Genomic DNA, 18,649 nt, shown 5'->3' with positions numbered 1-18,649 from the left:
TGACCTGTCTGGTGTGTTCCTTGGTCTTCATGATGCTGTTTGTTCACTAGGGTTCTCTAACAAACCTGTGAGGACTTAACAGGACAGCAGTATTTTGTACTGGGATTAAATTGCACACAGGGGGACTCAATTTACTAATTAGGTGACTTCCGAAGGCAATTGGTTCCACTAGATTTTAGTTGGTGGTATCGGAGTAAAGGGGGCTGAATACAAATGCACGCCACACTTTTCACATATTTATTTGTAAAAACTTTGCAAAAAATATGTATCATTTTCCTTCCACTTCAGTTTTGTGCCACTTTGTGTTGGTCTATCAAATAAAATTCCAATAAAATACATGTACGTTTTTGGTTGCAACATAACCCTTGAAATTTTCCACATTTTATGAATACTTTTTCAAGGCACTTTATATAATGCATCAGATATATCTAAGCTCTATTAGATTATATAAACTGGGTAGAAGGTCAACATCGGAATGTTTCTGCCATTTGATTTGCTCATGTAGAGGGGTAATAGAACAGGGGTAGGCAACATTCTGAGCACAGTGTGCCGAAAAATGTTTTCAAAGAACTTGAGTGTGTTGATTTTTTTTACAAAAAAATGTTAACTTCACCCCCCCCCCCCCCCCCGCGCTAATCTGTCCCACCACCGTAACCCCCCTGCACATACATCTTCCTCACCACTGGTACCACCTTGCTCTTCTGTCCCACTGTAACCCCCTGCTCATCTGCCTCAACAATGTACCCAGTTTTTCTCACCTTCCCCACCATTGTATCTCTCTGCATATCTGCTCTACTGCTGTACCCCCATGCTCTTCTGTCTCACCGCTGAACCACCTTCTCACCTGTTCTAACACTGAACCCATCTGCCCCACTACTGCAACCCCCTGTCTCATCTGCCCCACCACTGCAACCCCCTTTCTCATCTGCCCCACCGCTGCAACCCCCTTTCTCATCTGCCCCACCGCTGCAACCCCCTTTCTCATCTGCCCCACCGCTGCAACCCCCTTTCTCATCTGCCCCACCGCTGCAACCCCCTTTCTCATCTGCCCCACCGCTGCAACCCCCTTTCTCATCTGCCCCACCGCTGCAACCTCCTTTTCTCATCTGCCCCACCGCTGCAACCTCCTTTCTCATCTGCCCCACCGCTGCAACCCCCTTTCTCATCTGCCCCACCGCTGCAACCCCCTTTCTCATCTGCCCCACCGCTGCAACCCCCTTTCTCATCTGCCCCACCGCTGCAACCCCCTTTCTCATCTGCCCCACCGCTGCAACCCCCTTTCTCATCTGCCCCACCGCTGCAACCCCCTTTCTCATCTGCCCCACCGCTGCAACCTCCTTTCTCATCTGCCCCACCGCTGCAACCCCCTTTCTCATCTGCCCCACCGCTGCAACCCCCTTTCTCATCTGCCCCACCGCTGCAACCCCCTTTCTCATCTGCCCCACCGCTGCAACCCCCTTTCTCATCTGCCCCACCGCTGCAACCCCCTTTCTCATCTGCCCCACCGCTGCAACCCCCTTTCTCATCTGCCCCACCGCTGCAACCTCCTTTCTCATCTGCCCCACCGCTGCAACCCCCTTTCTCATCTGCCCCACCGCTGCAACCCCCTTTCTCATCTGCCCCACCGCTGCAACCCCCTTTCTCATCTGCCCCACCGCTGCAACCCCCTTTCTCATCTGCCCCACCGCTGCAACCCCCTTTCTCATCTGCCCCACCGCTGCAACCTCCTTTCTCATCTGCCCCACCGCTGCAACCTCCTTTCTCATCTGCCCCACCGCTGCAACCCCCTTTCTCATCTGCCCCACCGCTGCAACCCCCTTTCTCATCTGCCCCACCGCTGCAACCCCCTTTCTCATCTGCCCCACCGCTGCAACCCCCTTTCTCATCTGCCCCACCGCTGCAACCCCCTTTCTCATCTGCCCCACCGCTGCAACCCCCTTTCTCATCTGCCCCACCGCTGCAACCCCCTTTCTCATCTGCCCCACCGCTGCAACCCCCTTTCTCATCTGCCCCACCGCTGCAACCCCCTTTCTCATCTGCCCCACCGCTGCAACCCCCTTTCTCATCTGCCCCACCGCTGCAACCCCCTTTCTCATCTGCCCCACCGCTGCAACCCCCTTTCTCATCTGCCCCACCGCTGCAACCCCCTTTCTCATCTGCCCCACCGCTGCAACCCCCTTTCTCATCTGCCCCACCGCTGCAACCCCCTTTCTCATCTGCCCCACCGCTGCAACCCCCTTTCTCCTCTTCCCTACCACTCTACCCCCTGCCAGTGGTGTATCTAGGTTTTGTGCTACCCTAGGCCTATCTAAACTCATGCACTACCTAATTCAAATATGGGCTTCCTGTTTAAGACCTGCCCTGTCTGTAAACCAAACCCATTCCTATTTAGGCTCAACCATTTCCTTTTAGAGCTCCACCTATTCCGCTCTGTTCATTAAAAGTGGGTAGCAAGTGGCCTCATCAGTCAGTGCCCATACAGCCTTTATCAGTGCAGCCTCGTCAGGGGCAACCGGTGCAGCCTGTTAGTGCTCATCAGTACAGCCTTATTAGTGTAGCCTCATCAGGGGCAACCGGTGCAGCCTTATTCGTGCTCATCAGGGGCAACCGGTGCAGCCTTATGATTGCCCATCAGTGCAGCCCTATCAGTGCCCATCAGAGCATCCTCATCAATGACCATCGGTGTGGCCTCATCAGGGGCAACAGGTGCAGCCTAATAGTGCTCATCAGTGCACCTCATCAGTGACCATGATATAATAACTTCAATATTGAGCACTTGACACACACATTAGTAATAGTAACATGTCCTGGCTGGGGATTCCCCTCTCCCCCTCTTCCCTCTCTCTCCCTCTCTCTCTCTTTCTCTCCCCCTCACCCTGGGCCGGGGAGAAGGTTCAGCGAAGAAGCCGGCCGTGCAGAGGAGAAAGTGGAGCTGTCTAATCAGTGGCTGCTCTTGGGGGGGTGGGGGGGTGCCAGCGTCAACGACTGGCACCCCCCCCATGAGCAGCCAGTGATTAGACAGCTCCACTCTCTCCTCTGCACGGCCGGGTTCTTCGCTGAACCTCCCCGCCGGCCAAGCACGCTCCATGTACTACCCACAATATTTACAAGTGCCGCGCTACAGCAAGCCAGCTGCTGGGGCTGTATTTGTACAGGAGGTGGCTGCAGGAACGGGACTTGGGGAAAACAGGACGGGAGGGGCTTATTTTCATGCAGGGGGGCGGCTTTTTTGCTACCCTAGGCCAAGAAACAGCTCTGCCCCACCTCTGTACCCCCCTGCTGTTCTGCCCCACTAATGAACCTCCCTTTCACATCTGCCCCAACACTGTAACCCCCTGCTCATCTGTACTGTGCTCTTCTGTTTCACTGCTGAACCCCCTTATCTCTCCCAGCACTGTACCTTCTGCATTTCTGCCCAACCACTGAACCCCCCTGAACATCTGCCCCACCGCTGTACCTCTGTTCTTCTGTCCCACCAATGTACCTCCTTTCTCCTCTGCCCTGCACTGTACCCCGCTGCACAACTGTCCAACCTCTGTACCCCCCTTGCTCTTCTGGCCCATCACTGAACCCCCCCTTCTCATCTGTCCTACCACTGTAGCCCCCTGCTCATCTGCCTCATCACTGTAGCCCACTTGCTCTTATGTCCCACCGCTGAACCCCCTTCTCATCTCTTCCACCACTGTACCCTCTGCACATCTGCCCCACCAGCGAACCCTCCTGCTCTTCTGTCCCACCACTAAACCTCCCCTGCTTATCTGCCCCACTGCTGTACCCCCCTACTCATCTGCTCCTCTGCTGTCTGCTCTGCTCATCTATGATATGCGCGATATGCAGCGTGGTGCAAGGAAGCAGATGAGACGCATCAACCTGTCCTGGCACACTCATCCCCGCTGATCCACCTCTTGCCTCCAGCCCACGTGTTTTTATGGGATTTCACATACAACTATCTGGAATGTATGTGCAATGATGAGCTCCGTTCAGGGGAATTTTCTGAAAGCAGTGGGCCTCTGTGCAAGATCGAGCCCGCAGCTGAGAAAAATAAGCAAAATTGTCTGTGATTTTCATTGTGCTAAATACTGGCTGTGGCTTAAAGGGACACAGTGCCGGGGTTCAGTGGTAAGTGATGCAAAGTTCAGGGGTCAGGTGTAAGTGATGTAGAGTTCAGAGGTTGGGAATAGGTGATGTAGAGGTTGGTAGTAGTAGATGATGCAGAGCTGAGGGGTCAGTAGTAAGTGACACATACAAATATATGTATGTGTGTATATATGTATGTTGGGGATGTTTTTATATATAACGTAATATATTTTCCCCCAACAAAGTTGCCAGAAGCTCAATAGTAATTCCACAAACTGTCACCAGATTGTGGTTTTCTTAATCCCAGTGAAATCCCTTCTTTCTGAGATTGGTAGTGGCAACCAAGTGCGTCCTCTTCCTCCACATGGTAGATGGGGCTATCAGGACTGTGATTGGCTTTAGCAGTGGCCAATCACAGTACTCCTCCTCCTGGAAAAAGAGACCGCCCCCTACTAGAACTGCACCCAATCTCTTCCCCATCACAAGAGCTGTAGATCGCAGCTACAGCAAAGCTAGATAACCAATCAATGTTTCCCATCGTTTACAATGTGTGGGGTCACAGTGCCTCCCCCTCAGTGCAGATGCCGCATGGGGAGTTGTAAGATTGGAAAGCATTACTGTCTCACTGACACTTCCCTGCTCTGCTCTTGGGGAGGGAGTTGCGTGCTGGCAAGAGGCTTTGCGTGCCGCTTGTGGCACCAGTGTAGGGGGCACCGGTATGGCTTGTGGCACCAGTGCCCCCTCTAATAGAATATTGGAGTCAAGTGATAAGAAAATTATGTGAAATTATCAAGACTGGTGCCTTGTTCCACTGAAGTATGTTTGTTGGGGATGTTGAATGATGAAGAATGGTCAAGACATGTAAAGATCCTGTTGCAAAAAAAAAACATTTTCAGGCTCGAAAGCAGATTGCTAAGAGATGAATGCAAGTTATAACTCCCATCAGAGACTGGATGAATGCAGTATATCATATTATCATAGCATATGAAAAAGTTACGGTATGTATAAAAGTAGGGGAAACCTACAGAAATATCAGAAAATTTTGAGTAAATGGTGTTGTGTGAAAGGGACTAGTGAGGGATAGAGTAGATGAATGGTATGATTCATGTATAAATTTGTAAATGAAAATATAATTTTTATTACTCTGTATGTTTTTCATATGCAATAAAGTAGGGCTCGACAAAACCCGGGCGCCAGGTCGCATTTGCGACTAGAATTAGCGACCTGGGGCAGCACAGCTGGGGTTATCCTGTCTCTGTGGATATTTATTTATATATATATATATATATATATATATATATATATATATATATATATATATATATATATATATATATATATATATATATATATATATATATATATATAAATTTTTTTTTTTCTAACACCCTAGAGAATAAAATGGTGGTCGTTGCAATACTGTCTGTCACACCGTATTTGCACAGCGGACTTACAAGCGCACTTTTTTGGGGAAAAATAATTTAAAAAAAAAACAGTAAAGTTAGCCCAATTTTTCTTATATTATGAAAGAATGTTACGCCGAGTATATCGATACCCAACATGTCACGCTTCAAAATTGCGCCCGCTCATGGAATGCAACAAACTTTTACCCTTTAAAATCTCCATAGACGACGTTTAAAAAATTCTACAGGTTGCATGTTTTAAGTTACAGAGGAGTTCTAGGGCTAGAATTATTGCTCTCACTCTACCAATCGCAGCGATACCTCACATGTGTGGTTTGGTTTGTATACCGCTTTCATATATGCGTTTGCTTCTGCACGCAACATTGGCAGGACAGGGCGCGTTTAAAAAAAAAAATGTTTTCTTATTTTAACTGTTTTATTTTTATTTTTTTCACTGTTCTTTTTAAAAAAAAAAAAAAAATGCGTGTCACTTTTATTCCTATTACAAGGAATGTAAAAATCCCTTGTAATAGAAAAAAGCATGACAGGTCCTCTTTGATATATGAGATCCGGGGTCAGAGAGACCTCACATCTCATATTTACACTAAAATGCAATTTAAAAAAAAAATTGTCATTTGAAAAAAATAAAATGTCCCTCCTAAGAGCTATGGGCAATGACTTCCCCTCACTCATCTCCATGTCAGGCCAGGGACAGGTCCAGATCGCCGTCACGGACCTGGCTCCTAACTTTTTTAGCTGGCTCCTAGATTCCAAGCAAATTTGTCAACCCCTGCAATAAAGAGTATTTAAATAAATGAGCCTTTCCAACACTCCTGTCTACTGCAGTAAGATCAGTGGTCTCCAGCCCAGCCAGCCAATCTCACCTGTCCATAAATATAGGAATGAAACCGAGAGACCGACCATAGTGAAGTCCCGTTTGTGCATAAAAAAGGTTTAATAAAGTATTGAAATTACAAGTATAGTGGCATTCAAGCGTGTACAGTACATCAGGGAAGAAAACTATTCTGGTCGCCAAAAATTGCCTTTATTGTTATATGCACTTGACCAATAACTTTCTTCTTGGATTCATCAGGTTTATTGCCTGTGTCTGAAAGTGATGGTCACTGCTGTGCAGCTCTCTGCACGATTCTTCCAGATTCTCAGCCACTTGAGAATAAGGTTGGGTCGAAGTGTCTGTCCAGGGGATTAGAGTCCTCTAATGTAGATGCTAATTTGAATGAACGCCAGGCAGATTTCCCTCCTCTCCTGTGTTTAACAGTGAATGCCTGGTAGGGTCCTCTTCAGCAGATTTTTTCTATAGGTACTTGTATAGCGCCGGTAATTTACGCAGATATATATATATATATATATATATATATATATATATATATTACACATACATACACACACACACACACACACCTATATATATATATATATATATATATATATATATATATATATATATATATATATATATATATGTATGTATGTATATATATATATATATATATATATATATATATATATATATATATATATATATATATATATATATATATATATATATATATATATATATATATATATATATATATATATATATATATATATATATATATATATATATATATATATATATACATTCATACACACTAGAGCCAATTAACCTACCAGCATGTCTTTGGAGTGGGAGAGGAAACCCACGCGGGCACAGGGAGAGCAATGCAAACTCCAGTCAGGTAGTGTCATGGTTGGCATTCGAACCGACAACCCTAGTGCTGCTAGGTAAATGTGCCACTGTGCTGCTCTGGTTTGGGCCTTCTGTCAGTGCACGTGCGCAGGATTCTTCAGTTAAAATGCCCCCTGCAAGAAGATACTAGCGGATTTCCCTACCTCATTAGTTATTACTAATTTGGAACCACTAATCAATATGAGGATAGGAGTTGCATCTCTATAAAATTTCCAGAACACCATCTAAAACTAAAAGAATGTTTTGCCTAGAGATACACTTCAGGTCCTCAATGGTAAAGTTTTATGTTTATTACATTTTGTATATATTCTGACACCTTGAAGGTGGATCGATTTTTCTTACAAAGTTGTTTTCCATCTTTTGTTCCTCTGTTTTCCAGCCATGTTGGGCCCAGTTTTAGTGGATGTGGTTCCCTGCATGCATTGTATTAATGTGTCTATCCATCCTCCAATCTCTCATTTATGGGATGAAAACGAGCAGCACAATGTTACCATGGTCAGTGATGATGTCTATCCACTTCTGGAGTACAATGTCAGTTTTGGAGACTCGGCAGAGGTCAGGAGAATGTTATTGTATTATCATATATAATTGCTAAGGTGAAAAAAAAATGTAGACTTATTGTGGGCATATATGTGTGTGTGTGTGTGTGTGTGTGTGTGTGTATATATCTATATATTATATTCTCAGCTTCTTAGGCCTTGTTTACAATTTTTTAGTACAGGGTGCTGTGGGGGAGAAAGTGTATAGAAATAGATGGTTGAGACACTGTTTAACCTCCCTGGCGGTATGATTATTTCAGATTTTTTTATTTTTTTTTTTATTGAAAAAGCCAATTTTATTGAAGTACGAATGCTTGATACATAAATCGACAGGGGCCAACATGGCCAAAACAATAGCACATATATAGACACATTACAGTAACCGGGCAGCATAAAGCAAACTACCCACAAGAGGTAGAGCCATCACATAGTATGTATATAAAAAAAAAAGAGACAAAGGAAAGGGGGAGAAGAGAAAAAAAAAAGGGAGGGAAAGGGGAAGATGAAGGGCGAGTATATCAAGTACACGTTTCACCATCTGCCAACCATCTACCCCAGACCTTTTTCGTATTTAGGTGAACACCCCCTATGCACATAAATCGGCTTCTAATATGAAAGAGTATCATTTACCTCTTTTTTCCAACACTGGATTGTGGGGGGCAGGGCCTGCATCCACCTTCGAGCCACCGCTTTCCTTGCCAGGAATAGGGTCTCATGCAAAAAGGTGTGAAGAGTTTTATCAGCTTCTAAGCTAGGCATCAGAACGAGCAGGCACATTTTGGGGTCTAGGGTAGCAGGTGAACCCATCTTGTCGTGTAGGAATCGTATCACTTGCATCCAGTATGCTTGAATAGTTGGACAGGTCCATAGAAGGTGATGAAGGGAGCCCGGGGTATGACCACATTGACGGCATCCTGGATTGTACATGGGCTTGAAACGTGCTATCTTCTGGGGAGTTAGATATGTCCTGTGTATGATACACTGCTTGGTGAGGCGATCTGACAGCCGGGGGGATACATATTTCACATCCCCCAGAATGTCATCCCAATCCCAATCCTCATCCGCAATAAGCCCAACGTCCACCTCCCATCTGGTGTTAGCAGCATAGGCCAAGGCCATGACACCAGGGAGACGGATAGCGGAGTACAAGGTGGAGATTAATTTAGCTGGCTCAGTACCCGTAACTGTATCTACTATAGAGGGGACTGCCAAGGATGGGTTAGAGCTAATAAATTGGGTTTGTATGGCATGGCGGTGCTGCAGGTATCTAAAAAGGAGACAGTCAAGTAGGGAAAATTCATCCTTGAGAATTTGAAATGTTTTTATTCCCATAGTAGTCATGACCTGATAAATATATAAGATCCCGTGGCATATCCACACTGCAGGATCTGGAATGGACAGCAGTTCAGGTAGGTGCATGTTGAACCAGAGAGGCGTGTGGGAGTGGACCCGTGGGATCCCAAGTTTTTTTCAGTGCCACACCCCACACCCTCCGGTGATGTGTCAGCATGTCTGCGTTATGGCGGGGGGAGCAACCCGTCAAGGGGGCCCTGAGGACTGCCTGAAGGGGGGTGTGGGCTGGATTGTCAGGATGTCCACAGATTAGTGCCTGATATCGTAGTAGCTCGCTTTTGTCAAAATAATAAAAATGGGATAATTGGGAGGCAAGGTAGTACTCCTGAAAGTCTGGAAGAACAGCTCCTCCCAAAGTCGCCGGGTTTTTCAGGAGCTTCCAGGATAATTTATGTCTGCTGTGCCCCCATATTAATGAGTTAAGAACAGACTCAATCGTTTTGAAATTTTTTTGTGGTATATATAGGGGGGCATGCCACACGAGAGAGTATCTTTGGTAAAATTATAATTTTATAAATTAATGCGTCCCATAACCCCCAATGGTAGCCTGGCCCAATTCTGTGTCTTAGTCTTGATCAGGGTACATAGGGGTTCAATGTTAAGGAGTGTGTAGTCTGAGCGATCTGGTCACCTGCACCCCAAGGTACTTAATTGAGGAGACCCTTGGGAGGCTCAGAGGTGGAGACGTGAACGGAGGGGGGAAATGGTCAATGGGAAGGATCTGAGATTTGGACCAGTTAATACGCAAACCCGAATGGCCATCGATACATTCTATAGAATGAAGGGCAGCGCACAGGGAGGGACCCGAGTCTGCCAGGTACAGAAGGGTATCATCGGCATACATTATTTCTGATTTTAGGTGCTAAAAGCGGTACCATTATTTTGCAGGTAAATTTGGTGTTTTATATTGTAGGCCTGCAATTCTTAGGAATAACTCATCCAGGGTATGATAAAGTTTGAAACACAAAATCATAAATTATAATATAATAAATAACTATAAATAAAAGAAATGATAATATAATAAAAAATATTCAATAATGTAATCAAATCAAAAACACTGAAATTTGTTCAGTTGCAGAATTGTCGCTTTCATTAGATTTAGTGTTTGATGACGAATTTCCCCAGAAATCGCTATCACTCAATTCTGCAAGTGATTATAATTTATTATCGCTGTTTTCTAGCTGGTCTATGACCACTTTTGACATAAAGGGACACTTTTTGGTTGCTATGGACAGTCTCCAAATTCCAGGCAGAAAAAAACTGTATTTATAATCTAAAACTACATGCGGGGCACTGGGCAGACCACTAGGGACAAAGGGGGGGGGGTGTAATTTTTTTTTATGCAGTACTGTATGTGTATTGTGTGTTGTGTGTTTTTTACTTTTTTGAATTTGGCGCCAATCTTCGCTCCCGTGGGTCATAACTTCGCAGGGAACGGAGCCCAGCGGCACTCGGGCACTGTGTGAATCGAGCGGAGGACGACTCGCACACACAGCGGGATCGAGGGGATAAGGTAAGTAACTCTTCCTGTATCCTGCAATGCGATCCCGAGTCTGGCTCAGGGTTACTGCTTATGGTACTGAAATTACACCCCGAGGCCAGACTCGGGAATACCTCCAGGGTGGGTTAAAGCGGATGTCCAGTCTGGGAAAAATAAATTAAGTCAGCAGCTACAAATCCTGTAGTCGCTGACTTTTAATATGAGGACACTTACCTGCCCAGGTATCCAGCGCCATCCTTGCCTGGGCTAGGTTCTTCACTAGCTTTCTGGTTTTCCAGCACCTTCACAGCTGGCTGCCCACATGTGAGCCACGCTGTGCTTTGTGAATGGTCCCGCAGTCTTCTGGGACCTGTGATGTGATTTGGGGAGGGGGGAAGGAGAACTTCTGCTCAGATTTCTGAGGCGATCTAAGCGGAAGTGGGACCAGGTACCCACCCTCCAAAAATGACATGCCAAATATGGGAGGGGCGGGGGTGGCTTAAAGAGGAACTTTCCCTTTTGGGTGGCGTTGCGCTTTAAGGCTACATTCACACTGGCAATTCATGCCAGTGCGATCTTCCGATCCCTACTGCGGCTATTAACGGGGAGGTGTGGCTGCTGAACCGTAACACATTAAAGTGAGTAGGGTTGTGCTGCAACAGATTGTGGCGATGAAGCCTCGGATGTGTTAAACATCCAGGAGGCAACATATCGCCTGCCAGCTGCTTGTCATCTGCCTTCTGAAAAGTGATCCACTGTTAATTGCTTTTCAGCAGGGCGGCAATCACGGCCCCAAGTGTAAACGAGCCCTTAGCTTGTGTGTGCCAGACTGTGATGGAGTAAAAATAGCTAGCCATGGTACCTTTTTGATGCACAACAGAGAAGCTTTCCGACCCAGAGTTTCAATAAGTTTTTTTCGTAGTTCCGGTGATCCAATGGGGGAGTGCAGTATAGTACATATTGACAGCAGAGGCTACAAAATGTACCTTATCACTAGAAGTCTGTGCTTCTCTATGCCGTGCAGGCAGCTCATGGCAGATGAGGAGCCAGAAGTGCATGGCTTCCTGAAAACATCACGGCACCCTTCCTCTGTACTCCTTTAACCACTTGCCGACCACCGCACGACGATGTATGTCGACAGAATGGCACGGGCAGGCATATGGGCGTAGATGTACGTCCCTGCCTTCCCGCGGGTGGGGGGCCCGATCGGGCCCCCCCCGGTGCCAGCGGCGGTCGGTATCCGTGCAGGAGCGATCCGGGATGAGGGGGCGGCCATTCATTCATGGCCACCCCCTCGCGATCGCTCCTGACGAATGGGAGTGAAGCATTGCATCACTTCCTCTCCTGTAATGTAAACACAGGAGAGGAAGTGATGTAATCTCTCCTCCGTGTCGGTATTTTTCGTTCCGGCACCGAGGAGAGAGCATCGGTGAGTTGCACCAACACGACACTTCACAGTAGAACATGCCAGGCACACTCACACCCCCCCTTTACCCCCCAATTACCCCTGCCCCCCCAGTCACAGTGACACCAATTGCATTTTTTTTTTTTTGCATTGGTGTCATTTGTGACTGTAATAACTGTTAGGGCAGTTAGGGTTAGCCCCCTTTAGTTCTAATGTACCCCTGTAACCCCCCCAATAAAGGTTTAACCCCGTGATCACCCCCCGTCGCCAGTGTCACTAAGGCTGGGTTCACATTGCAGCGGTTTATGAGAACGGATGTGATTCGCACTGCAGTGCAAATCACATCCGATCTCTGTGCGATTCGAGTTCAGCCATTCGCCGCACCCGCCGCAAATTCGCACGGGACCCTTTTTTTGGTCCGCAGCAGAATCGGATCGCATGGGTGTTCACACCATGCGATCCGAGTTTGCAGATCGCACTGCGATATGCGAACTGATCTGGGGGTGTCATTAACATTTCACTGACACTCCCAGCAGTTCGCATAGGGCAGTGTGAACTGCCGCCGGGAGGCATGCGATGCGGGAACCCGCCGCGGATTCGTGGCGTTCCCGCATCACTCCAGTGTGAACCCAGCATAATAAGCGATCGTTTTTCTGATCGCTGTATTAGTGTCACAGGTGACGCTAGTTAGGCAGGTAGGTATTTAGGTTCGCCGCAGCTTTTTATAGCGCCAGGGACCCCCATATACTACCGCATAAAGCCCCCTGATTGCCCCCTAGTTAACCCTTTCACCAGTGATCACCATATAACTGTTACAGGTGACGCTGGTTGGTTAGTTATTTTTTTATAGTTTCAGGGCACCCGCCATTTATTACCTAATAAAGGTTTAACCCCCTGATCACCCGGCGGGTGTCATTTGTGACTGTAATAACTGTTAGGGCAGTTAGGGTTAGCCCCCTTTAGTTCTAAGGTACCCCCCTAACCCCCCCAATAAAGGTTTAACCCCGTGATCACCCCCCATCACCAGTGTCACAAAGGCTGGGTTCACATTGCAGCGGTTTATGAGAACGGATGTGATTCGCACTGCAGTGCAAATCACATCCGATCTCTGTGCGATTCGAGTTCAGCCATACAGATAGTATGGCTGAATTCGCGCCGCACCCGCCGCAAACTCGCACGGGACCCTTTTTTTGGTCCGCAGCAGAATCGGATCGCATGGGTGTTCAAACCATGCGATCCGAGTTTGCAGATCGCACTGCGATATGCGAACTGATCTGGGGGTGTCATTAACATTTCACTGACACTCCCAGCAGTTCGCATAGGGCAGTGTGAACTGCCGCCGGGAGGCATGCGATGCGGGAACCCGCCGCGGATTCGTGGCGTTCCCGCATCGCTCCAGTGTGAACCCAGCCTAATAAGCGATCATTTTTCTGATCGCTGTATTAGTGTCACAGGTGATGCTAGTTAGGCAGGTAGGTATTTAGGTTCGCCGCAGCTTTTTATAGCGCCAGGGACCCCCATATACTACCGCATAAAGCCCCCTGATTGCCCCCTAGTTAACCCTTTCACCAGTGATCACCATATAACTGTTACAGGTGACGCTGGTTGGTTAGTTATTTTTTTATAGTTTCAGGGCACCCGCCATTTATTACCTAGTCTCACTAGTGTACCCCTAAATTTAGGGGTGTCTACTTTCCAAAATGGGGTCATTTGGGGGGGGTTTGTGCCATCTTGGCATTTTATGGCCTTCAAAACTGTAACGCCCTTAGAAAGCCTGAAGGCGGTGCTTGGTTTTCGGGGCCCCGTACGCGGCTAGGCTCCCAAAAAGTCCCATATATGTGGTATCCCCGTACTCAGGAGAAGCAGCAGAATTTATTTTGGGGTGTCATTTCACATATGCCCATGGCATGCGTGAGCAATATATCATTTAGTGACAACTTTGTGAAAAAATAAAATAAAAAAGTTTGTAATTTTCCCGCAACTTGTGGCAAAATATAAAATATTCCATGGACTCAACATGCCTCTCAGCAAATAGCTTGGGGTGTCTACTTTCTAAAATGGGGTCATTTGTGGGGGTTTTGTGCCATCTTGGCATTTTATGGCCTTCAAAACTGTAATGGGTAGTGAGAAGTGCAATCAAAAATTTACGCCCTTAGAAAGCCTGAAGGCGGTGCTTGGTTTTCGGGGGGCCCCGTACGCGGCTAGGCTCCCAAAAAGTCCCACATATGTGCTATCCCCGTACTCAGGAGAAGCAGCAGAATTTATTTTGGGGTGTCATTTCACATATGCCCATAGCATGTGTGAGCAATATATCATTTAGTGACAACTTTGTGTAAAAAAAAAAAAAAATAATTTTTTTTGTCGTTATTCAATCGCTTGAGGCAAAAAAATAAAATATTCAATGGGCTCAACATGCCACTTATCAATTTCCTTAGGGGGTCTACTTTCCAAAATGGGGTCATTTGGGGGGGGTTTGTACTGCCCTGCCATTTTAGCACCTCAAGAAATGAGATAGGCAGTCGTAAACTAAAAGCTGCGTAAATTCCAGAAAACGTACCTTAGTTTGTAGATGTGACAACTTTTGCGCAAACCAATAAATATACAATTATTGACTTTTTTTTTACCAAAGACATGTGGCTGAATACATTTTGGCCTAAATGTATGACTAAAATTGAGTTTATTGGATTTTTCTAATAACAAAAAGTAGAAAATATCATTTTTTTTCAAAATTTGCGTTCTTTTTACGTTTATATCACAAAAAATAAAAATCGCAGAGGCAATCAAATACCATCAAAAGAAAGCTCTATTTGTGGGAAGAAAAGGACGCAAATTTTGTTTGGGTACAACATTGCATGACCGCGCAATTACCAGTTAAAGCAGCGCAGTGCCAAATTGTAAAAAGACCTCTGGTCATTTACCAGCAAAATGGTCCGGTCTGAAAGTGGTTAAAGAGCCTTAGCCCTGATGCAGCAGTAGGTTGGCTCTTCGGAGATTTATGCAAATATCAAAATGCCTTTATGGGTGGATGTCTGGAGAAGTGGGCGATCCTAGGCAGACTGCATTTGCATGTGGACTGCCTTAAGTAATGCCCACATATGCTGAGCCTCTATGATCGAAAGAACTGAAATTTCTTAATTTGCAGGAATTTCCTCTCACTTCCTGTTTGGCTATGGGACAGGAAGTGAAAAGAAAAATCTCTGCAATGGGAAACAGATGACAGAACATCTGAAACTGGTTATAACCCTCCTTTACGCTATCCAAAATGAACAAAAAAGTTTTCACTATAGTTCTACTTTAAACGCTAGTATTCTAATGATACCGTAATACCACTTGTACTTTTTAACAGAGCTACTAAGCGAGTCCTTTCTAACAATGTCCTCCTCTGTTGCTTTTTAGAGTTTGTCCACCAAAATGCTGACTAACCTGAATCCTACAGTTACCTTAAATCTGCGGCCAAATACAAATTACTGTGTGGTGGTGGAGGTAGAAGCGGGTTTCAACACAGCTAAACCTTCTATACTATCCGCACCGAAATGTGCCATCACAGGAGACGTCTCCAGAGGTACGACAACACTATTATGTTGGTTTGTTTACATTTTAATGTTTGTATTACATTGGTACAGATATGCAACTTCCCGTTTAGTGCCGGTTCGATTGAAACGCAGTGCAGGGAAACCTGCATTCCGTGCTCGTTTTCTGAATCGCATTCAAAACGCACTGTGTCTGCAATCTGCAGCGAGTGTCAATGTAATTGTAAAGGTAACGCCCTAAACACAGATGGCAATTCCAGTGTGTTCTTGCTGCACCTGATCACATGGTACCAAGGTACTATGCGATCCGGTAGCAGTGCGTTTTTAAAAGTAGTGCATGCACTACTTTTGATGTGGCGCAGTGCGATTTTAAGCCATTCAGATGGTCGTAAAACGCACTGCACTCAAATTGCACAGGAAAACAAGCTTGTTTCCGTGCGATTCCTGGTGTGAACCATCCCTTAAAACGGACCTTACACTAAAATGCATCAGGCCTTCATTCCTCCGGTTCAAATCCCTTTAATAGCCGCTTCCACCCTAGAGCATTTTTTTGTTTTTCTGCACATGTTAAAAACAACAAAAAAAATCAGCATTTTTTACTATAAAATTACTTAAAAAGGAGGTCTGCCCACTTCTGCAAAAATGAAAGGCCAGCACTTACAAATACTGCAGCTGCTGACTTTTAATAATAGAACACCTGTCTATTATACCTGTCCTAGAGTCCAGCGATATCGGCAACACAGCTTATGTTTCCATCAGCTGTCGGGTGCTGCTGTTGCCGGTACGGGAACCTGGTAGTGAAGCATTACGGTTGTACGCCGAGTCCCTACTGCGCATGCACAAGGCACCTCTGCGCGCTCCTACTGGCCTGGCGTCAGAGGAAGGTCGAGGAGGGAGCCGAGCTGCTGACGTAATACGCTGCGGCCCGGACTCCCGGAAGTGTGGATAGGAAACCTGTCAAAGATGGGTATCTGCTCCCCCCCCCTCCGGTGCCACATTTAGTACCAAATGAGCGGAAATCCAATTTTGGGTGGAACGTCGCTTTAAAACTCCCAGAACATTATACATTTTATGAAACCTAAGGCTTTGTAGAATTAAAAGAAGATGGTAGGCTACCAGTGTTTTGATCAGTACACACATCCTTGTGTGAAGAGAAGCTGTGCTGGAGGGGTTGGCAGAGTCATCAATCAGGATGGAGTGTTGTCCGTGAGAGAGGGGAGGGACCCGATGACGGCGCCAGCGTGAGCAGATGGGGGCGGTCCTAACGATCAGCTGGAGCAGCGCGAGGGGAAAGGACGCCGAGCTCCATGCATGAAGCCGCCCGGCCCGTACCACCCAATCCCTCCCGCATCTCGATGTATACGGCGGGCACGAGCAGAAGAGTAGAACCACAGTGCGGCGGAGCCTTAACGCCGATCACCCCCTTCACCCCCCCGCAAAGTGCGTGAAGTACTTACATAAAGCAGCCATGCTCCAGGAACAGAAGGAAAGATAAATCAAACTAAAGCCTCAAGTTTACCCTGAAGCACTGGAAGACAGCGGAGTCCTGAGTAGACATTTGCTGCTTACTGCCTTCCGGACAAAATCCCCTGCCTCTCCAGGTATTCATTTTTTTTTGATTACTACTCACTTTGATTTGTAGTTGCTGATTATTTCTGGAACTTTACATGATCCTCTCCCTGATTGTCTAAACCTGTTGAAGGCCCACGGCACATGGGCTGGTGAACTGATGTCAGAGGATGACATACTAAAGATCAAGTGTAAAATAGGATCAAATGGAATGTATTTATAAAGGATGTGCAAGAGGTAATACACCTAAAAATTGATGCAGCGGCTCTGAGCACAAAGTACAGTGGTCAAGTGTCGGAAGGCTAAGTAGGTTAAACGTGAGGTCCTTGCCGTGGAATCGCATTGCAACTTTCATCTTGAGAGCATGTGAAATTGTAGCTAAAACTATATGGGAGAGTTCACCCTGCTTAAAATCATAGAGCAGGTGAAAACGGGTTGAGGCCGGAGTTTTCAGCACAGGACAGGTGCTACAACTAAGGAGAGACTGTACAAAAAATTGTCGCCTTTCCTTTCAGTGCGCTGTTTTTTCGGCCCTAATAAACCTGGGGAGGCAAAGGACAAAAGGGGTAAACATGAGGGGAAGAAATCAAAAGGCGAACGATCCAAAAGAGAACCTGAATACAAGCACGATTCAGAAATATCTGAAGGAAACCAGTTTAAAAAGCCCCGGCATAGAAAAAAAACAGCAGGGAGTAAAGGAGAAAAAGAGAGAAGGATCCAAGACAGCAGGGGCCCCGGGAGCCAATTCAGGGGAGGATACGGACCCAGAAATAGATGGTAACTCGCGGGGACAGAGGGACATCGCCCTAATCCCCACTAAAAGTGAAATGTTGGAAATGTTCGCCAAACTTGAAAACACCATCAAAGTTGAAATTTCTAATGTCAGAATGGACATGGGCCATTTACTGAGGAGAGTGGAAGAGGCAGAGGAATTAACAGGAAAACAGGCCCACGAAATTTTAGAACTGCAAACACAAGTAAAGAAACTGCAAATAGATCAGCGGGACACTTTATATAAATTGGACGAACAAGAAAACCAGAATAGACGACAAAATCTGAGGGTCAGAGCATTGCCGGAACAACAGGGAGAAGATCTCGAGGCTAAGATGGGAAAAATTTTTAACCCCATTTTGGGAAAAGCAATAGGAGAGGTCTTAAAGATCGAACGGGTACATAGGGTGAGGAAACCCCTAGGTCTGAGGGAAGAGGTCCCGAGAGACGTAATCATCAAATTCAGTTACTATGACGACAAAGTTAAGATATGGAGTAGGCTTAAGGGGTCGTCCCCGTTAATATATGAAGGGGTCCCTATACAGATTTTCGCAGACCTATCGGCAGGTACACTGGCCCGGAGGAGACTCTTAAAACCTTTATTAGAACTACTGAGAGCGGCAAATATCAGATACAGCTGGGGATTCCCTGCGGCCCTATTGGTTCAAAGAGATGGACAAACATTCAGATTAAAATTCCTCGAGGAATTGGAGGCTTTTTGCAATAACCTAGGGATCCCAGTACCAACAAATATCAAAGTCCCCTAGTG

At 46.2% G+C, this 18,649-nt stretch overlaps 1 protein-coding gene across 2 annotated transcripts in view; it reads left to right on the top strand.

The window, feature by feature from the left end:
- Positions 1-18,649, top strand: part of LOC143981835 (interferon alpha/beta receptor 2-like) — a 72,947-nt gene that overhangs the window by 39,280 nt on the left and 15,018 nt on the right. For both annotated transcript variants that reach the window (XM_077479965.1, XM_077479966.1), the window contains 2 exons: positions 7,613-7,788; positions 15,407-15,572. In XM_077479965.1, the coding sequence (XP_077336091.1) occupies positions 7,613-7,788; positions 15,407-15,572 (342 nt within the window). The remainder of the gene's footprint in view (positions 1-7,612; positions 7,789-15,406; positions 15,573-18,649) is intronic.

Source organism: Lithobates pipiens, unplaced genomic scaffold (assembly GCF_037356315.1).
Source record: "Lithobates pipiens isolate NorthernLeopardFrog02 unplaced genomic scaffold, aLitPip1_a1.2 Scaffold_16, whole genome shotgun sequence".
Classification (NCBI taxonomy): Eukaryota; Metazoa; Chordata; class Amphibia; order Anura; family Ranidae; genus Lithobates; species Lithobates pipiens.
Note: the sequence above shows the minus strand (reverse complement) of the source record. Positions and strands in the feature narration are given on the sequence as shown.